This window comes from Pagrus major, chromosome 12, assembly GCF_040436345.1.
Source record: "Pagrus major chromosome 12, Pma_NU_1.0".
Taxonomy (NCBI): domain Eukaryota; kingdom Metazoa; phylum Chordata; class Actinopteri; order Spariformes; family Sparidae; genus Pagrus; species Pagrus major.
The window spans coordinates 13,295,492-13,322,167 of NC_133226.1; the positions used below are offsets into that span (position 1 = coordinate 13,295,492).

General features: G+C 41.7%; 1 protein-coding gene across 1 annotated transcript in view; it reads right to left on the reverse strand.

The window, feature by feature from the left end:
- The window catches only part of nsmfa (NMDA receptor synaptonuclear signaling and neuronal migration factor a), a 48,974-nt gene extending 23,239 nt beyond the window's left edge, over positions 1–25,735 (reverse strand). The window contains exons 1-8 of the mRNA XM_073478526.1: positions 25,665–25,735; positions 8,970–9,031; positions 8,364–8,720; positions 8,217–8,294; positions 7,818–8,081; positions 5,606–5,672; positions 1,192–1,194; positions 742–810 (exon numbers count right to left, since the gene is read on the reverse strand). Coding sequence (XP_073334627.1) covers positions 742–810; positions 1,192–1,194; positions 5,606–5,672; positions 7,818–8,081; positions 8,217–8,294; positions 8,364–8,720; positions 8,970–9,031; positions 25,665–25,735 — 971 coding nt within the window. The remainder of the gene's footprint in view (positions 1–741; positions 811–1,191; positions 1,195–5,605; positions 5,673–7,817; positions 8,082–8,216; positions 8,295–8,363; positions 8,721–8,969; positions 9,032–25,664) is intronic.
- Positions 25,736–26,676: the final 941 nt, after the last annotated feature.

Below are 26,676 nucleotides of genomic sequence, written 5' to 3' on the forward strand. Positions count from 1 at the left end.
TAAACATGCATTTTTAAATTCCACTGCCTCAGGGTGGACATGGTCTGAGTGTGATAAAATACAATCTTCAGGTGGATAAAGGATTTTAGTGCAAGGAGGCAAAGTGTTCCCAAAAGTTTGCTCTGCTTTTTTTTCCTCATGTTCAAATCACTCATTTTGATGAAATAACACACAACGTTAATGCGCTGACACTGCAGATGGACGACACCGAGATGTCAAAGGAATTGAGATGTACTGCATGGTGTCACATGCACCATCTGCCCCTGTGTGATGGAGCATCTGGGCCTGAGTGGGACAGTTTCTCAACTTGTTACTGATGTCTGTTACAGAGTCTAACTCCAACAGTTCTTAAAATTGTATTTTGCCTAATAACCCAATTTTCTTTTAACCTGTAAGGAAATACAAATGCATAATTTTTTTCAGGGTAATACCAGTGATGGTAATGAATGACTCGACAACATAAGAAGATATGTTAGAGGTTTTTGAAACATACAATTCAGTTTTGTCTAGGAATAAAAATCTGATTCACTATATTTGGCAGTTCAAATCTAGCCTAGAAAATTGGGGCACTGTAAGCAGGTCTTTTTTGAAAGACGTCCTCAGACCTTCAAGTGCCACGTTGTGACTCTTTGGCTTAGTAAGATTAGACACGGCTGTAAACAAGCGACAACGGAGCTATAGCGAAAAACAAGTGCAAGCGAGCTCCAGCAAAGCACACCATGGCTGCGGGACGCTTCGTACCTCTGGATGACTTCTGCCGAATCCTGCTCCCTCTCTCTCCTCTTTCTCTGCACAAATCCCCGGAAAGCCCTGCCAGGACGTGGCACAGTATTAAAGGGATGAGAGAGGGTGAATGCTGGCGTAGCATGGGGTAGGACAGAGCAGGGAGGCTGATGCCAGGGCTTTGAGCTGCAGGGTATATTTGGCTGTAAAGGGGAGGCTGTTGTAGGTAGGCAGCAGGTAGCGTTGACTATAGAGACCAGAGAGTCAAATCACATCAGCAGCCTAAATGTTATTTTCAGTTCACCCCCCTGCAACAAATGTCTGCATGTGATATAATCCATGTGATCGTCTGACCTCTTTTCGTCTTTTCACTTGAGATGTATTTCTTGAAGGAATAGTTTGCTTTTGGGGGAATTTTACAATTCTTGATACTTTCCCAGAATCATTCGTGGATACTTGTAGTGTAACCGTCTAAGCAGTTTAAAGGTATGTTGAGATTTGGGCTTAAACAATTTTAATTCAGCTCCTGGAGGAGTGTGGACTGAAGTAGCAGCTCCACTGCTGTTGGTTTAATACTGACTATTCACAGCCTGATCTTCATTTTTTTGGGATACATTTTGTATGTTAAATCTGAAATCGACTAGCAAGAGGTTGACATCAAAGATGGCAAAGTTGTCCTGGAAGCAAGCCACATTCACTTAAATCAACCATTGTGAAACTTTGAACCCATTCTGGCTATAGCAGAGTTTGATACCCTACTGGGCTCAGGCTGGACTTTTATGTGTCAAAGTACAAACATGCCGTGTAATGTGTCACTGTCAATTTGTGATTGTGTCTTCAACAAACATAATTTTTGTGAACCAGGAAAGGTGTGACCACACAGTCCTGTGAAGATGATCAACATTTGTCCACAAACAGAGCTCGAGAAAGAGTATCTCAGTATTTCCAACTCCATGCTAAACACAATGTTTTGCGTGTTTTGGGGTATTTTGACTAAAAAATTCCCCTAAAAGCAAAATGATATTTTAAAGTTTGAGGCAGGTATTAATCTTTTTCTTTTTCTTACTGTCAACAATTCCCATGAAAAGACCAAAACCTTAAATGACATCTACTGCTACTCTCAACATATTCTGACTTTCCTGCCTGTCTATGGCACTCAGCCCCAAGTCCTGTCATACAAAATGAAGCCATAAATCTTAAAACATCCACAAATATGGTATATATAGTTGCAGTTTTCATAAAAAGCCAGATTTTGTAGTTTTTATGATGCTTACTGATTACTCAAAAAAGGAATAAATAGTGAATCCGTTGAGTACAGTTGTATTACACTATTGGTGCCCTGTAAGTATTCACGTATGTGGGCTTTATTCAAACTAAGCTCAAGCCATCCGCATAAAAAACAAAAAAAAAACAACCACATAGGTCGACAGTGAAATAAGCTTAAAAGAACCCATATTTACGTTTCTTGTTTCGGTGACCTGTAGTTGCCATAGTCATTACTACGGCAGCAAAGGAGGAAATCAGGCATAGTATAAAGAGCTAAAAAAAGAGCTACAAGTCCCTATAGGGAGGAGGCCCGGGGACAGATGGTTACTGTAGGTCAAACAAGTAAATGAATTTCCCCCAGGATACTGCTGTTCGTGTCCAGTGTGAAAGTGAATCTTATTTTAACCCACTTATGTAGTTCAGTAATGTCATGTACCTTATGTAACTGAAGTAACATACGTTAACGGTTATTTTAACTGAAACCATGACGTTTTCCTTGGACAATCCAAGCAGTTTTCTTGCCTAAACCTAACCAAACTGCAAGTATACGATGCAGGTCTCTATGAATGACAGTGTGGATTGGTCTATCAGCCAGTCCATCACTTCACTGAAACAAATCAACGACTTTTGGATGGATTACCATTGACTTTGGTACAGACATTCATGCTCCCCACAGGGTGAAGCCTAATGACTCTGATGATCCTTTTAACCTTTCCTATAGCACCATCATCAGGTCAAACTTTAAATTGAACTTGAAATTCAATACTTGAAGGTTTTATATTCGTAAAACAGACAGGTTTTATTTGGCTTATGTATTGGTGTGCAATTTTCATTCAGTTGAACAGGCGTTCTTTTGGTGTCCAGTATCCAGTTCTTATAATACATCCACGGTTTAGCCTCAGAAATGACTAGCATGCTGTAGACTCTCAGTCTTGTTAGACAACAGTAAGGTAAAGGTAAATAAAGGTCTTTTCATGGGAATTGGTGACAAAAAGAAAAATAGAATATCACCAGCTTTTTTATTTTGATTATTATAAGAATTTTGAATAAACCCTCGACGTTTACTTTAGGCTAGCAGCCAGAGATTAGTTTGGTCAACATACAAAGAAGTTGAACAGCTTGGGTTAGTTGGGTTTGGTTAGGCAAGGTGTGGTTGGAGCAGAGGTTAGGCGGTATGACATGTCAAGGCTTTGCATAGTTTAGGCATATTACACTGTTATGTTAAGATTTATCTGATTGCTTAACTTAAATCTGAGCAAGCCTATACAACACAGAATTTAGAGATTACATGCAACATGTTTCGTACTGGATATTTATCTACCATGATTTTAAGTGACTAATTTGATGTATAGCTTACAACTGACTTCTTTTTAAACTTCAGCTGATAAAATAGTTTAAGCAGAAGGTACTGTGGATCACATGTTAGCACTATAAATACTTGTTCTTGACAAATCTCTCCAGAGCCAGTTGCCACTGTCAGCTCCAAACACGTCTAAAGTCAGCCAGCACAGATTCAGTGATAGTTGGCAACGACTGTGGAGCAGGATTAGAGGACTAACATGACTGCCACAAAAATCTTAAACGGCCAAACGCTATCTATTGCTGTGTCCTAAGTGAGGACGAGGGTGTGTGCCAAACCGCCAGAACTGCTGGGTGAATGCGATCTGACAGTGTATAGGTCAGCCAACACACAGACGGACATTTTCCTGACTCGGGCTTGGCAGATTTACTCAGCTGCAGTGGATTACGCTGGACTTCATCATTGCTGTTGCATTTTAAAATCCTATAACTCAATTTCCCCCCCTTTTGACTTCTTTTTTTAACTAAAATTTAAAGATATTATTTGTGCTGACTAGGCTTCTATCTGACAACCCATAACTGTCAATCAGATGATGACTGGTGACTCTTGAAAAGGTGTTGTTGATGTTTGCTGTCTTGGTTAGTAAAGCCAGAGTAACCCAAACAACAAAAGGTTTTTGATACAAAGAATTAATCAAACCCTCCATCCACACACACACAAACCTCACCCTGCCCGAGGATGAAAGTTAAATGGTAGTTAAGAACAAGAGGTAAGCCAGCTAAGAAAAAACAGGAAGCAGGCAGGGAAGTATACTCACGATATCCTGTTTGAGTGTCCAGTGATTAATTAGCATGCAAGAAAAGAGGAAAGAGAGAGAGAAAAAACACAGTTTAGGCACCAGTGAGCAATTAGTCCAATAAACAGAGAGAGGAAGGACTGGGAGAGGCATAATGAGACAGACTAAAATAGTGTCATAGTTGACCTACATGAATTAAAAGTCAAAAAACTTCCATCGCTATGTAATTGCTACTGGTATGTGGCTTATTTATTGGGCCAAATGAACAACCGCTTTCGTAACTGAGTCCGAGTTTGCGCTCTGAACATGGCATAACAAGCATCTAGTATAAGATGAAAGGTGAAATACAGCGAGAAAGTACAAAAGACACGTTTAAAAAGAGATTTAAAAAATGTCAGTGATAGTCGGGCAGAAACAGATAGCTGGTGAGCTGCTGGAGATTCTTGTAGTTTGATGTGAAGTGTTTGTGACAGTTGAGATATCTTTTGCAGCTGCAGGTGATCAGAATCTTAGGTCACTATCACACTCTGACAGATGACCACAAGCATTTTTATACACACACTGATATTCTCACTCACACACGCCTTTGTTCTTTTCAACACACTTGGTTTTGCATGTTCCAGCCCATGATATGAACTGCATGTCTTACGTTTCTGCCAATCATTATTTAAAGCATGCATTTTTTTTGCCTTTGTTGGTTTGTCAGTCCACCACTGTCAAGACTGACATACAGTATCTGAACAACTGTTGGGTGGATTCCCTTAAAATGTAGTACAGACATTCATGTTCCCCAGATGATCAATCCTACTGTCTTTGGTGATCTGCTAAGTTTTCAATTTGCGCCATCAGTTGATGATTGATAATAACTTCAGTCATTTTCCAAGCAAACCTGTCAACATCTGCTGGTTCCAGTTTCCGAAATGTAGGGATTTGCTGCTATTTATGATGGCAAATGAATAGGCTTTAGGTTTTGGACTGTTGGTTGGACAAAGAAAATAATTTGAAGATGTCACTTTGGGCTCTGGGGAATTCTAAAGAGAATTTTATATACGTCTACTTATAGACGTCACTTCAATCAATTTCTCATTCTAGCCCTACAAATCCCAGAAGTCCAATGGTCCTTGAAAAGCACCGACAAGGAGAGCTTTCAAAACAATTATGCATCAAGAACTGAAGAGGAATTGACAATTTATTCAATATGATTTATTGTCCTCCTTGAACAAGCTTTTAGGGTCAGCGAGCTGATTTTTATAGCTCACTGAAATGAAAATCAATGGCAGCCTTGACGGTAGGAAATCAATCTAAAAGCCTGTAGCATGCTTTGGAAAATGGTTTGCGGTCATATAAAGTATGCAATTTGTAGTTAATAGACTAAAATATGCAAAAACAACAGTATGTTCTGTTAACTGTGGTTGTCGACAGCCTGACCTTGCAAACAGAACATAAATGTGAAAGTATGTGCATAAATGTGTGTTTGTGTACATGTAAAATTTATGAGTGCTTGAAGGTCGGACACTCACGCCTGCATGGTTGTTGTGGCAGTTTGAAAGCTGAACATATTTTCCTTGGGGAACCAGTTAGTGTCCTCTGCAATTAGAGAGAAAAATGATGAGTCCAGGGTTAAGTGGAAAAACAGAAAAATGTATGTCATATTGGCAAATGTTGTAATAAATATATTTAAAAAATGAAATCACAGAACCACTTCACAGTCCACCACTCCACAAATGGGGAGAGGGAGACACACAGAAGGAGACAGTAGAGGAGAGAGACGGGGGGACGAAGAGTCAGGAATACAGACCACCACATTACATCCAACATCAAACCCTTAACGAACGTGAGAAGAAATAGATTTGAAAGTGTGTGTTGAAGTAACTAAATGTAATATTAGCTCACTTTCCATGGAATCCCTCACTTGAATTTATCTAAACTTCGGTCTAAGATCTGCGTCTGATTGATTTCATTAGAGTTTTCACAGTAAAATAACTTAAAATGAGGAATAATGTTTCTTAGTTACTCATTATTAAATGCCTACTAAAGGGTTAAGTGTGATTTGCTACTTGTTTTTCACGGAAGTGGTCCTTAAACTTCCACAAAGCCTAGAATTATTACTATAACTACACAATATAATCAAACCGTCACAAACACTAGACTAATAGGGAGGCAGGTTTAAATGGGTGCTAAATTTATAACTCACATTGATTCAGACAATGGTAAAAAATAACAAAAACACCTCCTAATGTGGTGCAATCCAATACAATAGACCCTTTTCACAGCAGACATTTTGACTTGTTAAAGCAGGAAAAGTACAGGTGAGATTTATAACATTAGCGATGGCTGCATTCTATTTAGGTGAGCTATTTCCAGGACTCTGGTGTTGTGCAGACTCACTCACTGACATGGCTTACTGGGACACGTAATAGAATGGAGCTGTCATTAACATTACTGGTCACACCTGTGCTTTTCCTGCTTTAACAAGTCAAAATGTCTCGTATGCAATTTGTGTTGAGACTAGGGTTGGGGTGACAGAAGATGCTATCGTCCATCGTTAGGCTGACAGTCATCGACTTCTGAGCCTGGTACCATTGTAACTCTGACTTAAAAGGCCAGAGAGCACAAAAAGTATGAAAAATGTTGGTGCTCGTGCATTGAGCAGCAACAATCTTCCTTTCATTTTCTGTCACAAACACTCCATCACCACGTCCTGTTTATTATTTTCAGTTAGGCGAGCCCAAGACACTTGTTAACATTGATAGGGGCGGTGTTTCTTTTACGCGGGTTGCTGTTGGTGTATTTTTTTCTAACATGACCTTGTTATTTTCTTAGCTTAGCTTTCTCAGTACATCTACCCGGCTAGCTTTGTTTCTACCTTCGGGCTGAACACAGCTAAGTTACGGACATGTGGTGCAGAGACAAAGACACTTTCAAACCCGGCACAGGGGTGTATGTGGATGGTAACTGGCTGGCTGTGGTCACTGGTGAGCTAACTCCTTGAGGCTCATTTATGCTTATGAAAATAGATACGTCCATGTTTAACGATATAACCATCACCGCCCACATATTTCCTTGCGTCCCTCACCTTGGCATGGATGTGCGTAAATGAACCTTTAAACCTGACAGGAACTCTGAGGGGACACGCTACCTCAAATTCATAAACACTTAGTCACACCTCCCTTCCCCAAACAACAATGTGATCATCCATTATGATGTTTCATCTTCCAATTCAGTAGACCTCGCCAACCCTAGTTGAGAATATGTGAGTGCAGTGTTCTTTCAACTTTATGGTTATGAACTCAAGTATGAGGTGTTGTACTTTCAATACTTTCTATGGTAACTGTTGGTGAGAACTTAATCTCTTTCTTATGTTTTTGTTCTCGCCACATGACCCACATTTGCACTACAGGCTTAAAAAACGCATAATAAAGTCTCAACAAAAATTATTATTAGCTTCACAGGGGAAGTAAATTATTAGGTGTTCTTGTTATTTTGACCATACACTGTAAATATTTCAAATCAAAATAATGGCTTATACAGAAGAGGCAACTACCAGTAACAAAAAAATATATATATCAGCTAGATCTCACTGCCCTTTGTCTGATTGAAATGAGTCAAATGCTATTTCATCTCACTACCAAACCCACCAACCCAATCCACAGGGTCTTCTGAACAAACCCCCATCCCGCCCTCATTTGGAATTCAGCGCCTCTCTTTCCTCTGTGTCCTCCGCCCTCTCACCTCTCTCCAGCCCAGTCACCCGGTCCACACTCCACATCCGCTCTAGGCGTCGGTGCTGCTTGCCTGCCTCTCGGGATGCGCTCTCCAGGTCCAGGGAGCCCTGGCTCCGCGAGGGGGCGCCGCTGCACGAGTCACAGGCCAGCCCGCTGCACTCTGCCTCCCCTTTTCCACCCTCGCCCCAGCTGCGGATGTTGTGGGCGCTGACGGAGGTCTGCAGTGGAGGTTGAGACAGGTGATGGTGGTGGCCGTGGTGTGATCCATGGTGGGAGTGGGATCCAGCGACGGTTAAAGACTGCTGCTGCTGGTTGCTACTGCTGCTTCCACCTGCCCCGCTACTTCCTCCACTGCTGGAGGGCGCATTGGTGCCGGAGACTCCATGGTGGTTCCCGTGATGATCTTTCCCGTGATGATGGTTGCCGTGATGGTGGCTGGTGCCACGGCCGCTGCTGGCATGGTGGTACTGGGTGGGAGACGATGAGGTGGAGGAAGGGGAAGTGGAGGGCTGGATCAAGCCACCTCTGGATCCCACCCCGCGACTCCCCGACTTCTCCTTCAGGACGTCCAGTTCTAGGCTCTCTTTGCTGCCCCGGCCGCTGCTCATCAGCATACCGCGCTGGGTGGTGATGGTGTACACGCGGGCAGGCTGTAGGGTGCACTCGACACACTTCAGCTGGTCTTCCTCCGCTGAGAAGCTGCGCTCAAGGGACAGCCGCGATGGCTTGGTAGAGATGGTGATGGAAGGGGGAGGTGCCAGTGCGGGTTTCACCAGGCTGGACTCCTGGTTGTCCTCACAGCCCTTGGTGGTGTTGGAGCAGGGATGCAGGTGGTTGTTGTTGTTGGGGCCAATCGTGTCACTTGGCGACTCCGGGTCGGGACCCACCAAGGTCTCACACAGAAGATGAGCTAGTATGATGGTGAAAAAGACAAATACGAGTGTTAAAGAAATAAGAAAAGAGCCAAGGAAAAGACAGAGGAAAAAGAAGAAGAAGAGGGGAGGATGACACAGAGGATAATATCTTTTCTTAGGTTATCAGCTGTGGCAGTGATACACTAATGATCGCAGCGTGGCATTTCAACAGTGGATGAGGTGAAGCAGGTGGAAACATGACCACAGAAGGTATGGACAAATGGCAGGATGGCAGAGACGCTGACCTGATCCGTTTCGGTTTTCAGGGTGTGTGTGGGACAGGTACTCTCCAAATGCTCGCGCTGCTCTGTGGACAAACACACACACACACGACACACACATACACAAGACATTAATTCACAGGGTGGAAAGGAGGGGTGAGCGAGAAAGGAGAGGAAATGGCAAGGTAGAGAAGAGAGAAGGGCAAGGGAATTGTAAATCATAAACCTAATTGCCTTCTTTGTAGGCTTGTGCCACCCACAGATTAAGATGCAGCTGTTTTATCTCCACACTTCAGGCAGCCTCAGACTGAGGGAGAGACAGAGTATGAGACAGCCGGAGGAGATGGAGTGAAGGATTGTTTGACTTAATTTCTCAGTATGACCTCAGTTTGCGTCGGCGGATGTAATTGCGGCTGGCAGTGTGTTTGTTTTCCTTGTTTCATACGCGCTCAGGATGTATGTGTGGATGTATGTACTGTATCTTCGTGTCAAGAAAAATACTTAACCTTGACGGCAACTGAAGATGATTGCTTAGAGATGTGCTGAAAATAGATGCTGTGAGCTCCATAACCACAGTACTGCATCTGGTGGTTAGCTCCTTTTATTCCTCTTGGTCTTTCTTTTTCACACACACACACGCAAGTATAGACAGATAAATGCGCTACAGACATCCATTCAGCCAGGTCTCACGGTTGAATGGTGCTGACCTCCTAATGTTCCTCTAGTCAGTGTGTGACAGGAGTGGAAAATTAGCAAAGCAAGACAGGGTAAAAGAAAGAAAGATAACTCTGTAGATGTGCTTTCAATGTCAATCTGCTTACTAACTGAGAGGAAATGTAGCGCGGCAATAACTATCAAGAATAAGGAGTCATTATGGTAATTAAGAATGAGAGGAGAGGCGAGGAGAAAATGGAGTAACTCTAATACTGTAAGCTATTAATATTCATTTATTCCTAGAGCAAGGATCATGATAATCATTTACTGTACTTGATTATATTTTTGAGGCACTGGCAGCAGTCTTTATTTCCATTTCAAGACTTTAAACTTTCACTCCACTACTGCAATACTGTAGTTTTTATCTATTATTTAACAACAGACAACTGCTGTACTTTAATTACTACATTATCTCGAGATACCAAACATCGTTTCCTTTTAATAAAGTGTTAATTTATCTCACTCAAGAAAACAAGCTTTGTTATCTTGAGATAAATTAATCTGTCATCGCAAGCAAAACAAACCCTCTTATTACTTACAGTCGAATGTTTATTAGATCAGCAGTGCCATGCCAGCATACATAGATGGTGTCTTGCCAAGTGTAGCAGCTGATTTTAGCTGAAAATGTCGGATCAAGGAGTACCCATTATCGATCAATAATGCAACAGACTGTACATCAATCTTAATTTATTTATATACATACATTATTAGCCTGTACCTTTCGAACACCCACCAATGTGAGTAGTTTTATTTTCCCTATGACACACATCTGAGTTGCTCACTGTAAGCCTGTTGTTTCATTCTGCTCCGGTTCTACACAGAATGGATGATTGAAGCATTTTTAGCAGCTTACACTCTAATTATATCCGTCAAAGATTTACATACATAATGACCACTATAGCCAGCTGCTCCTCTCAAGTATCTCACTCTAAAACGTCCATGTGGAAACAAGCACTACATAATGATGCTATTGTTACACCTAACTCTTACAATATGTAAACCAAGCCCAGTGAGCAGTGTGTATGTCACGGTACACTCTTATGAATCTTATGATGTCATTTTCTCATAATAAATTATCTCTCTATCTCTTATCAGCTCGACATATCGGCTGTTTGTTTTCTCGAGATAACAAGATAACTTAACGTGTTATCACGGGAAGAAAAGCGTTATCTCGATAACTGCAGTAAAAAAAATAATTGCACATAATGCCGTTAAGGCCTTCTGTATAAACTTCCTTAGAGGATATGAAGAAGTAAGGGTAAGGGCTACTAAATTATCGGCCCAATAATGGGAAATATTGGCTATTGACTGATAATAGAGCTGATAATACAAAGCCAGATTGCTTTCATTGACTTTACATGCACAGCAGCTACACACTCCAATACAGTAGGTGATGGTATGCACCACTGAAGTTGTTTTGCAAACACCCAAGGACACAGAGGCGACAACTATTATTAGATAGTTGGAATTTTAAATCAATCAATCATCTTTGCACACTTCATTGTGGCTTTACTGCCCTCATGTGTGCACAAACTAGAGGTTAGTGACTTGTTTTGGAATACAAGAATGTGAAATTATTAGTCATCTTATCAGCCATGAGAAGCAGGTAATTGATTGCTTTTCTCCAACTGGAGGAAGAACATGATGTCACCAAGTCCAAAGAGTGTTGAGGTGGAGATTTCCAGAATAATAGTATCCTTCTGTCCAGGAGCAATAGGAAAGCGATCATGGTGGACTCAGCAATTAGAACATTTAACCAAAATGCAAGTGTACTGATAATAGTTGACCAAAACCTTCTAAGCTTTGAGCAAGATCAGAGCAAATGCAAAAGGATTGCAGGGCCAGTGAAGCAGTGGGGACACAAAGGGCTAACGTTACGGTAGAATTTTACCAATCGAGCATTACAAAGATAGGCTCTATTTGTCAGTTTGAGCTGGATCAGACTCAGGAGGATAGCGTGGTTAATCCGATGCAAGGTCACGGACCACCAGTCAACATTCAACCCCGCTGTAAGCTCTGACTCCCATAGTCTTAGTCTTCAAAGCAGAATGGCTACCCATGGACATTATTTAAGATTGATTGTTACATTGTTTAAGAACATCTTCCCAAACCTTTTCACAGGGACATGGTGGAAAAGAAGCAAACTGAGACCAGTGAAAGGTCAGAACAGGGCTGGCTATAGCAAACTGACTTTTAACTGGGAGGGTTTAAATGATAAATCACTAATGATCTATTAGTACAGGCAGACTAATGAATCAATTGTGAGTCAGTATACTTATTGTCTTTTTAAAAACCTAGTGTAAAAAGCATCTTGCAAAATTTGTTAGGTTTATATCGATGTGATCCTGGAAAATAGCCTGATGTGTTTACGAAAACTGCCTGTTTTCCTAATGCAGTTAATGTCGGAGGTGACTGCTGCCACACACACCCACACATGCTCACACTTTGTGCAGAAGAATCCCCGGTGTAGAGGGGAATCTGTGGGTGTAGCTCTGTCAATTATTAAAGCCTGTCCAACACAGCAGGCGCACACACAAACACACACACACCCACATACACTCGCTCACAGTAAGAGCCGGAGTGCAGTGAAAACAGACTCAAACGTTTCTCTGATGCACCGTCTTCCCTTCTCCCTTACACTGAGTTTTTTTAAATTTTATTTTAAACACAGTCCTCTTTTCTTGCTTCCCCACCCCCTCGCCCTCTCCTGTGTCTCTCCTCCTCCTCTTCTGCAAAGCAGGATTTCTCCAGAGACAACTTATGTGAACAAAGCTGCTTTACATCTTTAAAGGAAACGTGACAAAATGACCTTATGTTCACATTAAATACACATCTTGGAATCATTAGTCCTTACTAATGCAACAGAAAGATGAGGCTAAGACATTATACTTGTTCATGTTTGACCAGAGGAGGCCCTGTTAATGGAGCTATGACTTTATTTTTCAAATTACTTGAAACCCATTCAATATGCCATATTACCTGACTAGAAAGTAAACATTTCTGGATTTAAGCCTTTTGTGGGAAACTCTGAGGTCCTCTGCCAATGCTAATTCATAGTGAATGCATACATCAGTAATTAAAGAGCATAATACCTCCGTCTTTACCTGTATGAAGGCTGCAGTCAAGCTTTCAGAGAGCTTAACCACACCAGTGTTGAGACTAATGTGGACTCCCATTAGAAAGACAAAAGAAAATGTCAAATTTACACTGTATAACAGCATTGTATAAGATACTGCATGTAATATTTTAGTCCTATGCCAGTGGTTCTCAAAGATACTCTTTAATGCCAAAAAAAGATTTTCTTACCTTAACCATAACCAATATCACGCTTCATGCCTACACTTAACCAACCAAACCAACAAAGCTAACCAATCAGAGGCAAAATAGGGCAGGTCTTTCCAGAAAGGTAGCGGGATCAATAATCATGCCTCACTGACTACATATAAAGATGGACAACATGACAGCTCCCCAGAAGTGAACCACAACATTTTGTTCACTCCTTGGTGACCCCTCCCCCTCCATGTTAGCAGATAGGACAGGAACCAAGCTAAAAACTCGAAGTAAACGTCAAATACATTTTTCCCAGACATGATTTCTGCCATTTTAAGTTGTTTATATCATGTTATCATGCTGAGGTTCTTGATTTAGCTATTTGATGCTATAAAAAAGGTCTGTAACTTCATGGTTGACAGCTGAGCCCTGCTCGCGGTTGAGTCCGGCAGGATCTCAAAACTGTGGCCACATTGCCCGATTGCTACTGTGCAAATTCAGGCTCCAAATGATGCCGCTAGTGCAAGATGGCAGCAGCAATATTTTGGCTTCATTTTTGTGCAGTGGAGGGAAGTAGAGACACATCTTTTATATTTATTTATAGACAATGGTTTCACTCGATATTTTTCTCGTGGTCATCCACACACCCTCTGCAGTGGCTCTATGCCCCTGCCCCAGTTTGAGAACCACTGCCCTCAGCTCACATGCATCTATCAGTAGGCCTGTGTAGGGCACAAATGACCTATGGGCCCCATTACCCTCTATGTTTGTGTGTAACATCAGTGTCCATCAAATACAGTGCATACACCAGACTACACAAAGCAGCTTCATACTCTATTTTGCCTACAGAAACTGACTGCTACTCTTATGCTAGACAACTACCTGGCAGCTGGTTTGCTGTTAGTTAGTTTGTTGTAATTTGATTGAAGGTGCAATATGTAAGAATTTTAGTAACATTAGAACATTTAAAAATTATGTAAAACTAACAACAGAATGTGAAGAAAAAACTCTGAGTTCTATATCGTAGGCAATTGGACTTGTTTCAGTTTCTTGAAGACGTTTGACCTCTCATCCAAGAAGCTTCTTCAGTTCTAACTGGAGGGGAGTTGCAGGCTTTTAAACCCTGTGTGGGAGTGTCCTCACACAGTCGTTAAAGACACTGAGTTTCAGAGTGGTTAGGGCCATGGCCTTCATGTGGGCTGCTAGGGCTAGGTGAGCCCAGGTGTGAATGGGGGTTAAGCTGTCTTGGGAGGGAACTCAGTTCTGCATTGTAGGTGGGTGATTAGTAGTGTCGTAGGCCAACTCCTCTGCTCAAAGACGATCACTCCCACACAGGGTTTAAAAGCCTGCAACTCCCCTCCAGTTCGTTAGAAGTGAAGAAGCCTCTTAGATGAGAGGTGAAACGTCTTCAAGAAACTGAAACAAGTCCAGTTGCCTACGATACAGCACTTAGAATTACCATGACCTGGATGACTGAGAACCTTCATCAACGTGAAGAAATAACAGTTAATGGTCTGCCTGGGCCTGAAAAAGTTTGAGTGTTGGCAGTCCATAGCTCTTGTACAAGCAGTGTAAACAATAGCAATACTCCCCCACATGCTCTTAGCCCATGGGCTATATACTCAGTCAGGGCAGAGTATGTACAGTTTCTATGACCACTAGCTGCACAGCTAACTGAGCAAACTGGCTCATGGCAGCTACAGTTAGAAGCAGTTAGTGGTTACTCTGATAATGCTGCCTCTTATTTGTGTGGAGTATTAATTCAGCAGGTGGCCATTTCTTACATATTGCACCCTAGACTCAAATTAATCTATGAATCTGCACCAAGTAAGCACAATAAACTGTAATAAATGGCTTAAAAGAAGATTTGACTCTACAGTACTAAGCCTTAAGATTAGGAGGTGATGCAGTGTGTGTACATGCACTTGGTTATGTGCATGTGTGTGAGTGAGTCAGCCTCTAATATACTCAAGGGCAAAACAGACAAAAGAACAGAAAAATTAGATGAAATATTTGTTTGTTTGTGTATGTGTGTGTGTCTATAAATGGTGATGTAACAAGCAACCAGTCCTGTTAAGGACAGTTGTGACAAATGTAGTCTACGCTCTAATCAGCAGGTGTTCCTGTGAAGCTCTGAGACGTTTTCATTTTAACCTTCCTGTTTTATTATTCAACCAGCTGAGGCACTCTGATTAGAATCAGCAAACAATGGTGCAAGAGACTTGCATCATCCATTATACATGAAAGGAAGCAGACAGAGAGAAAAACGCCTCTCAATCCATCCGTTAAACAAACACTCTCTGTATGTTCCTTCTTATTACTGTTATATGTGAGGGGGACACAGGTGTATGAGGTGGCGGGAGAAACTCTCTAAGGTGAAATATGTTGGAGGAGGAGGGAGAGAAGAAGAGGAAGAGCTTGACAGGCAGAAATGAAATTCGTCCTGCATGCTCTCAGACATGTGACAGGGGTTTGGGGAAAGGAACGAGTTGGGGAGGGGAGTTTCTGAGGAGGAGAGACGGGATCAGAGCAGAGAGGAAGCACAGTGTACAGAGAAAAATGGGGCATATTAAAAATGAAAGTTGGAGTAAACTTGAGGAAACAGAGGCAGACAGAGAGGGAGCACAGTCAGGACAATGAGGAAGAGAGAGATAAAACCGACAACAGACTGCTTCCTCCTCAGGGCAAATGCGTCTTTGAAAATCAATTCAGTCCTGAAATCCTTTGTGTCATTTAACCTCTTATGGGTCTTCTACAGGCCCGCTAAGTAGGATATGTGTGCTGTGAAACTCTTGTCAAACAGGAGTGACAGGGATGGCACAGGTTCAAGTTCAGATCAGATCAGATTAGATTTTCTGACAGCGATGGAGAGCTTGTGGAAACTGGCTGTGTGAGAGTGAGAACTTTGACTTCATAGGTTTATGTTTCTGAGGAGTGTTCCCTCGACAAATATACTGTATAGGCAATATTTCATAAACACTGCAAACCATAAAATATCTCAATGAGGTTCACATTTCATTCTTGACCTTGGATAACACGAGACTTTCTCATCACAAGCTCCATTTAGTTTCGAGGACCTTTTTGATCTTTATATCGTATCACATAAACTTCCTCAGTAGATGGAGTTGGCCCAGCTGTGATTGAATTGTAGATGTTCACATTTCTATTTTTCTCAGCACTCGCTTCTTCTGGCTCAAGAGCTAAAATTCAAACTTCATGAACCTCAGGAAACTGCTGTTTCAAAGAGAAAGATGAGGGAGTTGATCACATGATCTTCATCAGCAGATGGAGTTTGGCCTGTTGTCATGGATTTGTAGGTGTTTCGACTACTTAAAAGTCCACTTTGCAAGGAAGTAGATTTTTTGAAAGTAGAGTTTGGAATGAGATTCAAAAATAAACTGTCTTACTAAATGGACCTTAAAAGCTTTAAATTCTGAATTATCGAGTGCTATAATCAATGCTCCGGCACTAAATGGACTTCGGATGGGGGTTTTGTTTTGTTTTTTTCTCAACAGAACTTTTTAGATTAATTTCCAATGTTTGAGAAAGCTGTCTGAACATTAAGTTGAGACCTGATGATGTGTAATTGCTGAAATGTGTTATATGGTGACACATTCAAGAGCTTATGATAAATGAGAGTGATGGAATTCTTTACAAAAATGCCCCAATTTTTTGTATTTACTTCATGTAATGGTCATAATCCCTATAATGTGTACAAAGTGCTAGTTTTTAATGCAAGAAATGACCAAATTCACATGATCTATACGATAGACGTCCATGTTTGCTTTGTTGTTTGTCCTTCATGAAGGATGGATTTTGTGACTGGACAACATCACTGGAGATTGCAATGCATTTCAACTGCCAACTCGAATGTCGCAGTGTCCTTTAACAAAACAACAATTGGAGTTTTGGAAACAGTTCCTGCTTTAAGCTAACAGATGAGTTCCCCACAAACCTCGCATTCACTGTGCAATTTTTTCTGCCACCGGTCACGAAATCTCCCAGGAAAATGAAGGCTGACTGGTGATGGAGTCAGGCTGGCAGCCTGGCACCATTTCTATCTGCTGTCATGCCTCTATTAGAAACTAAATGAGTGAATAAATTCACATTTCTTCTGTGTAGTTGGTAGTTGCTACTCTGAGGAAAACAGAAATGATCTAATTGTCTTTGCGACAATGGTGCCAACAATAATACCACTTGGAAATGCAAGGGATTGGGGGTTGTCTGTTTCCACTTTAAATGACAAAATACTTTGTTTGTGAGCGCCCTCCAAAATGACACATAGAAGCATTTTCTAATCTGACATCCTTATCTGTCAGACCGCATTTATAAGGAGAAAGGAATCTGTTTTATGATGTTACAAGGCTATGTTTAAAGCTTGGTAAGGTTTAGGTGCAAAAAATGAAGGAAAGATCATGGTTTGGTTTAAAAAAAACATCTTGGTTTGGGTTAAAATAACCACTCTGTCAAGGTTTGGGGAGTTTCGTCATGGTTAAAGTCAGTCAAAAATCGTGTTTGTGGTATATAGAAATCAATGTTGATGGTCAATGATCTCCTGTGTTAAAGGTCCAATTTGTAAGATCAATCAGTCAATCTTTATTTGTATAGCGCCAGTTCACGATAAGGTAGACCATACTCTTTAATTAATTCAGATTAATTACAGAGACACAACATTTTCCCCATGAGCAAGCCCTTGGCAACAGTGGCAAGAAAAAAATGCCTTTTAACTGGCAGAAACCTTGAGCAGAACCAGACTCAATGGTGGGCGGCCAAAATAGTTGATTGTTAAATCTCATTCCCAACTCGTCAGCATTGAGACTCGTTCAACTAGTATCTTATAAATTGGACCTTTTTAAAGTCTGATGTAGATGTCACATGACATTTTGTCGACCCTCCCATTCAACCTGACCTTTGCCCTATGCAGACTTTGATGCTCAAAAAATCACCTGACGGACAACAGTTATTATTACCATGGAGTCTTGAGGCAATGCCATTTATTGCCAAAATGACTGATGCTGTATTGAGAGGACACACTCCAACTACAATGTCAAGCAACAAGGATGCTATATTGTCCAATATTTTGGACAGAACTCCAAAGATAGCTGTAAGTCTGTTACGTAAACTACTGTGGGTACAACGTTAAACCTGAAGCTCCTTGCCTTTTGCCTGGTTGTCTGTTCTGTTCTGAGTGAATATGATATAATGTATTTCGCCTTTGTCTGGGTCTGCAGTTCAGCAGATACTCTAGTGTACTTTTCACAAGCTGAATGAGTCAGAAACAATTACACACACTCCACTCCTTCTTGAACACATTCTGCCACAAGATCGACTCACCACTTTGCAGACACATACCTCAACAAAGTGAAACACCTCAGCACTGCAACTCTTTTAATAGATTCCGACAGAACAATACATAACTAGATACTTGACAGATGGGAACATTACACAACAGTAAACATGACATGCCCTTTTTCTTCAATGTCTTCAAGTTTGTGTTGACTAATCTTTCCAGATTTTAAAACAATATTTAGTACTTATTTCAATGTTTCTTTATCCCCTTTTTGTTTGACTTTTTTCTTCCATTGTCCTGTTATTCACGATGCTAATACGCCTACGTTTTCAGCGCTTTTTTCCTGGTTGGGTTTGCTCTGACAGGTGTAAAAAGCCCACCCACATTTGGATATTTTTCTTGCAAGAAAATTAGCAGTTTCTATGAAATCAGGGTCCTCTGCCAAGTGGAGATATATTAAAGCAATGTGTAGATTGTAGGTAAAGGTCGATGCAATTAGGTGTAAAATGTAGCAATGTTTTATATAAGATAATTAGAAATTTAGATTATTTGGAACAAAGAAATATCTTATCCCTTTAATATGACAAATAGGTAAGAATGCTTTGCTTTATACACTTGTTAAGTCTGATTCTTGTTATTTTCCTCAATTTTCTCATGAGTGTGTTAATTTGATATTCACAAACTAAGCATTTTGTTATTTTTTTCCACTTATTTTATCCATTTCTGTTTAACAAAACACTGTTCTACCCTTGCATCTTGAAAAGGAAAGTATAGTAAAACACATTATTACAAAATCAATAATCATTAATTAAAACAATTTGGTTCTTATTAAGTTTAGGCTGTAATTATCTTGAATAGACCCTGAAGGTTACTCTGAGATTAAAAAGCTGTACTGGTATTTGCATATAAAGGCACGTTATACTGTAACATAAATGTTTTCATTCCATTATTGACCCCTATCTAATCATCTCATGCCTTTTCCCTGTGGATTCTGATGCTGTTTAACACTGTGACCATACATCTTAAGAGGACAAGCGGCTCACGGCTGAAAACAGGTCATCACTCCCCTGGCAGCGTTCCCATTGGTCTGAATATCATCAGAGCTGATGTCTCCCTGGGCGTCTCTCCACTGTAAACAATGGGCTGCCAAGCAAAGAGATTCCTCACTCTTAATGCTCCTTAATCGAATCCACCTCTCAGATGGTCTAATTGAATTGGGCCTCCTACAAACACACACACACATACACAAAGGAGCACACACACACGAATGCACCACTGGGGTGAAGTGAACCTGTTGAGAGGCTTGTTGCATGTGCTGAGAGCCAAAGGGACTTGGGAATGTTAATTGCAGTCTTGAAAATGTGGTGCATTATGGGACATGTGGGAACGAAGCACCTGATCGGGACGCTGATTAAAATGTCAGTGAGTCACCGCAACAACCACACACAGCGCTGAGTGATGCAACTTAATCACACACACTAACACACAGCACTCTCCTGTTTCTCTGTTGTAGACTTTACATATATTATTCATATTTAATATACATTTTTAAAGATCTATAATAGGTGTCTTGCTGTGTTTACTTTTTGACTTAACATAGCAGGAAACTTGCAAGTGTTACCAATAACATTAACAGTGGCTCTGCTCTATTCAAATGTCCCAGTTAGTCACAATACCAGGACCCTGAAACTGAAGCAGCTAAATGGAATCCAGCCATCATGAATTTTTTCATTTACACCTCGACTTTCCTACATGTCAAAATTACTTATGTGGAAAAATACTCACGGACAGAGATGAAAAAATATTCTTAAAAAACATTTTTTCTCAAATTAAAAGAAAAATGTAAAAACATGTAAATATTGTGCACAGTACAGGATGGCAAAATAAAGAAGAATACTTCGCTTTTGACCATATCACATTTCATGTGATATTTTCATCTGCAAACTAAAGGGACAGTTCACCCCAAAATCAAAAATACACATTTTTTAATGCTTACATTACTTTAATTTGTAATGCTATTTATCCATCTAGATTTTTGTGTGAGTTGCCTAGTTTTGGAGATGGAGATGCTTGCTTTCCAGAAATCATGACCTGGTTACTCAAGATAATCCACAGACCTTGTTGTGAGAAGTTTCATGTCGGAGCTATTTTCTCTGTCTATCGAACTACACCCGCCGACAGAATCACCACACAGAAGGATCATAGATGAGAGGCTAGCTTACTAAACTAACTTAGCTAGCTAAAGTTAGCAAAAGTTTCAGGCAAGGACACTTTTAATGACTACAACCTTACGCTTTCATGAGCATGAGCCTCTCATCCAGGAGCACGCTCCTTTTTGTGTGGTGATAGGTTAGAGTTTCGACATGCTGTTGAGTTATTCAATTTTTTTTCATTCTAGTAAAGTTTGATTATCTACAGTTTTGTGACAACTGATAAACTTGGGTTGAGATTGTTTTATCAAAGAATAAACAAAAAAAAAAAAACTCCAGCAAATATTCATGATAGCAGACAAAACAATCACTTAACACTGCCGGAGCCCTAATCATTCCTCAGACTGTAATCAATAAAATCTGCCTAATTCAGCATATTTACTGCAGACAATTATACCGTCTGATTGGATAAAGGGGGAGGAAAAGAGATGAGGAGGAAGCTAGATGTGATAGCAAGATTCTCAAAAAACGGTCTCCGTCTGTTGAGCTCGAGTGAATCTGAATAACTGTTATATCAAAAAACAATTACGTAACAGCTCTCGACCCGATGAATAGTCACTGCAAGCCCACAACAAAGACAGACGCACTTGTCGACTGTCCCGAGCAAACTAAGACACAACATTAGACTTGCATCCTTCTCTGAAAAAACAAATCCTTTCATCTTTCATGCCGTCTTCACGCACCCACAGCTCTGCGAGCGTTGTCCGATGCCCTTCAGCCGAACCACAGCCCAGCCCTCCTCTCTGGCTGATAGAAGATCAAAGCATTTGCTTTTTCACTCAATGTCGCAGAATTCTGGTGCTTGAATTGGAGGTAATCTCTCTTCTCTCTTTTTTCCCCCCCTTGCTCTCAGTCTCTCGCTACTTCTCATGAGCTGCTGGAGGGGAGAGTGTGACCTGTTTCATAACCAGCAATCCATAAACATGCATAAGATGAGACCGGCACTGACGAACGGCGGGTACAAGAAGCCTGTGTCTCTTATGTATCAGTTGTATGTATTCCTAGCAATGTGGTCATTCCCACTTGTTTGGTGTCCTCAAACAGGTCCTCATACCTGAATTTACAAAATGAGTCATCTGTTGGAGCTTAACAAAATGACTTTGGAGCCTTTTCTGATCTGGCGAACTCATCGGCAGGGCAAAGACGTACCAGGGGTAATTTTAATTCATGCTAGCAGTCTGGCTGTAGGGACTGCAAAGTCTGTCTGCCTAACACTTTCATCCAGGCTGAAATATCTCAACAACAATTGGATGCATTCCTATAAAATTTAGTACAGACATTCGTGGTCACCAGAGGATGAATCACTCAGACCTTGGTGATCCACTGACTTAACCTCAACCGCCTCCAGATGGTTGACATTTGTGTGTTTTCTAGGCATGTCTTGACAGCTATTGGCATCGGATTTGGTACATGGTGATCCCCTGACCTTAGCTTTAATGCCACTGGCAACAGGAAAAAGATTTATGGAGTGGTTAAATTTCGGTAAAGTAGAACCTCTTCTTTTGAAGTTGTAGGGAAAGATGACCTTTATGGTTAAGTATGGAAAAACATTGTCATCGACTACTAGGAAACAGGATGCAAACCTTGGTCTCCCTTGTCAAAGTCAGATGCTTTTTATACCCAGCTCGACAAATAATTACACTATATTTGTGGCAGTATAAGAACATCATGGTATATCCTGCTTTGCCTCTAATTGAAGTAACGTGATCATATGAACAAACGAATGCTGCCTAGTATTTTTTTTGTCTTAGGGTCTTGATTTGCATCACCACAAGAGGTAACCAGCCAGAATATGCATGTTTTTAGCCATTTTTATAATGACTACTACTATCTCACAGGGCTTGCTGCGGTTGTCGGTATTTGCAATGTTATCCAGTGTTCGGGTGTACACCAATTACATCGCAAATCCCCATCACCATAATTTAGATTTTTTAAATATAGAAATAAGCCCCATTTAGTTCATCAAATAAAATACTCAAATTTGACGAGGAGCCCTGAGGAGCTAACATTACAACTGGCACATACCTAACATTTGTGTTACTTTGCAGCTGGTCTGTGGATGACATCTTCAGTTCAAGGGATCAATGTGTAAAAATCTGTGGTGTGTTCTCAATACTTAGTCAGATGACATTTGCTACAAATACAAACTGAAAGTTTCTGCTTCGTACAACAGCAGCAAAGTCGCAGAACAAAGTAGCAAGAGTCAGATTTCACATGCACCTTAAAAAGTACCAATCATTGTGTCAAGCCTGGATATGGTTGTACAGACTGAAATCGGCTGGGAGAGCAATTATACAGAGCCCTAGCATCATCAAACAGGTTTAGGGTGGAATATTGTTGTTCAATACATTGGCATGAAGGCATTAGCAGTTGCTAATTCATCTAAACCAAGGCAAACAGGCTAAACCAAGCTAGCTTGACATGAACTAACATACCCGGCGTGTACTTTACGTTAGCGTTACTTTGCAACTTGTCTGTGGAAATCAGCTACAGTTGTTGTGGTCAGTGTTGGGGATGTTTGATAGACCTGGCACCTCGAATAGGTAGATGGATTGATGGATGGATGGATGGATGGCTAGATAAAAACCTTGGCCTCCACACTGTCTTCACAGTGTGCAGTGCGGTGGCTGGTTGTCAGATTCATTGCTCTTTCAAATTACTGAAGTGTAACAAACTCAGTCTACCATGACCTCCACAAACAGGTTGGCTTATTCAATAAATGTTTCATATGCTTCAGTCAGTCTAATGTTTGAGATTTACACCTGCAGTTTCTTCAATGTGTAACTCTATGAATTAGGACTTCGGTTTAGAGTTAGGCTTACAATTATGATTTGATTTAAATGGAGTAATGTAGGTCCTGCTGATAGTAAGATTACAGACGGTTATGGTTGTGAATGTAAAGCTAATAGTTTTGGAAAGGAACCAGTGAGGAGGAATAATGAGTGTGTGGTCTTCATGATCTAGAAGACTGTGTGCCTATATGTGTGTTTATTGGAATATTTTTAAAAAATGAATGTGGATTGTGATATGCCCTCTAATGTGATGTAAAAGCTAAGGTGACACTATCATGTCTAGCTCCAGATGAGGAACTGATGAGTCAAAATTCAGCTATGACCACAATCTGGTCAAATCCAAATACCAGCCTAGTGTCCAAATATTACAAGAAGAAATGAGCTGTCTGGCCTTGAAGCAACAAAAAACAGAGGAGAGGGGCAAAGATTACTAAGCAGATGATTCCAGATGCTTCCAGATGTTTCACAGAAGAACACACTCCATTCAGCTGTTGCTAAAGTGTATTCTTGCAGGACACATGACACAAGATCAGCCAATAATGTTCTGAATGTATCGAAGCGCACAAAACAGATCAGAAGTGCTTCAGAGGTAAAATCATTTTACAAAAATGGCTGTTTTGGGAAGAGTCACTGCAGCCTGAATCGTCCCTGCAGATCGTCAGCGTTAGAGCTGCCTGCACTTCAGACAGAATGGAGAAGAGAAGCGAGCAAATGAAGATTAACTGCAGAGAGCGGTGTGTGTGTGCGCACATGCCCGAGTGTTTGCATGTAGATATGTTTGTGTGTTTGGTTGAGAGTCGAGGGAAAGCACTTTTGACTGACTCTTTTTCATTCACGGGGTCGTGTGCAGGTCAAAGGCTGATCAGTATTGGATGCGATTCAGCTCGTCAATCTGCTAATGCAACAATTAAACTCAGTGCTTCCTGAGAGACGAATTAGATTGTAAATAACTAAATATGTGCATGCATTTGAGTGTGTGTGTAGGAGGAGATCATCCTCAATCGTTAGTAGCTGTCTCAGAGGTGTAGTAGTATTTCAAGAGCTCCATTGAAGACATGAAGAAGAAAAAAAAGACTGTTGGCCTTGAGATGGACTAACACACACACACACACACACACACACACACACACACACACACACACACAAACACACATTCTTACAGTAGGCTACCTGCCTTGTAGTCATTAGTATGAGCATCACATTCCCATCTTCCTTTCAAGGTGGCACACAGACACGCATACACAAGAGGGCTCTCATCCAGGCTTTGTAATGTAAGGAAGACTCTGAGAGAATGACGTAATAGCACATCAGCCCACATCTGTGGATGTTGTCAAGGTCATTCATTGACTGAGTTGGAATCACACACGGGGGCCTGCAACGAGGTCCCTACCGAAAGCACAGGAGAGCTGAATTTAGTATTCTGCTCTCAGCGGAGCTCGCAGCCCGCGGTCCGCGCTTCATGCGCAGACACATGAACACAGCTGAACACACGTGCTTTTCTGAGAAGCTGCAGCTCAGCCTCAGACATGCAGCCAGCGCAGCGCAGGACGGAGATCACTTCTCTGCCTGCATGCAGCCATAATCCTACATGCACCACACATAGAGCTACGTCTTAAGAGCGGGTCGTTAACAGCTTTTAACGGGCTGGACTCGTGCCAAACAGTCTGAGTCCCACACCTCTCCAACAGGCTGCAGAAATGAATGAAGGCTTACCAGCGCCGCTGCCCTCTGTGATAACTGACCGTGATTAGTTGATCACTACTAACGACCGGATCGATCGCTGTGAAGGAGTCATTGACAGCTGGATCGTTTCGTCGCCCGGGTGTGAATTAAGGCATGCCGCGCCGCGCTGTGCGCTCGGGTCGATGCGGCCAGACATTTTTTTAAATTTAAATTACCATAAAATCAGATGGCGGGCTGTTAATGCAGCAGGTGATGGTCTATTTTAGGTGTTGCCAAACTGAGAGAGAATGACTGTGAGTCACAGCAGCCCTCGCTTTGCCCCTGCATGACTTTCATTACACAATGATGCTCCATTCACAACATTTAGTCAAAACTGCGACGCGCCAGAGGCGAGAAAAAAACACATTGTGAGGGAAATGCAGGGCAACATTACTCTGTAGGTAGGCTATATTTTATCATTCAGGAGAGACTTAAGTGTGATGTAGGCACACATTTGCTCAGCCGCACGCCCCGGGCTAAACGGGACAGTCGGCAGACGTGTGAAAAGCGCAAAGAGCCTCTCTGCGCATTGGAAAGAAAGGCTCAGCTGTACCCGGGACAGCGCAGCGCCAGTCCATCCAAACACACAGCTGTCACGCAAGATAACTCCGCTCGGGTCACACCTGAAGGCTCAAATACCTGCTGAGTCCTCCCGAGTCTGCTGCGCTGTACAAAAACCGGGTCCCGAAGGGCGGAGAGAATGAATCCGGGTGTCACTCACCTAACTTTTGCTGCCACAGAAGATATCGCATCGTTTCTTAAATTCTTCCTTTTGGACACGGCAGTTCCCATGCTGACATGGAAACGACGCAGGCGGGAAAACAGTTCATTCCAAAGAGAGGTCGGACGGAGGAATGCGACAATGAAAACTATACAAAAAAAAAACAAAGAAAAAAAACGCAACAACAACAAAAAAAAGTTGAAAAGGGAAATCCGGGTGCAGATATGTCACGCAGGCGTCTGCAGTGGAAAAGATGCCCAAAAGGAAAAAAAGAAACAGGGACGTCAGGCTCTCTCTCTCTTTCTCTCTCTCTCTCTCTCTCTCTCTCTCTCCCTCCCTCTCTCTCGCTGTCTCTCCGGATATGAGCTCGTACGTGAGGGAGCTGCACAGCTGTCAGCGTGTGGCTGAAAATACACAGACCTCTCTCTCTCTCTCATTGATCTGAAAATGCAATGGGAGGCTGGTCGGGGTGGTGATATCACCATCATCATCATCATCATCATCATCACAAAGGGGAGGTGCTGTGTGAGGGACACTGGTGCCATCCATGCAGGAACCTCTCTGCCTCTCATCTCATCCACGTTTGGACTATTATCTGTTGATTTGGGCTTTATGCAATCGGTCATTTTGGTAAAAGCCACGCACACACACACACACACACACACACACACACACACACACACACACACACACACACACACGTGGAATTGGAGAGGCTCTGATTCACAGCCAAGGACAGAGGGAGCAGTGAGGTTGAGGCGCTGCAGCAGAGCTCCGTCTGTGAGCATCACTCCAAACAGCAGCATGATAACAGCATGCTCCAGACTGGGATGTTTTTCCCGGCTGTTGAATGTTTTTTGACTGGCGGGACCGTCGGTGTTATCAGTATTCAAAGGAGTGTCAGAGAGTGACGGATCATAAAGGGCAGCTCCCACATCTGTGCAGCAGAATTAGCACTCCTGTGAGAGGTTCCTCCCTTCAGTTCTCACATTACGTGTTGTCTTTATGCAAT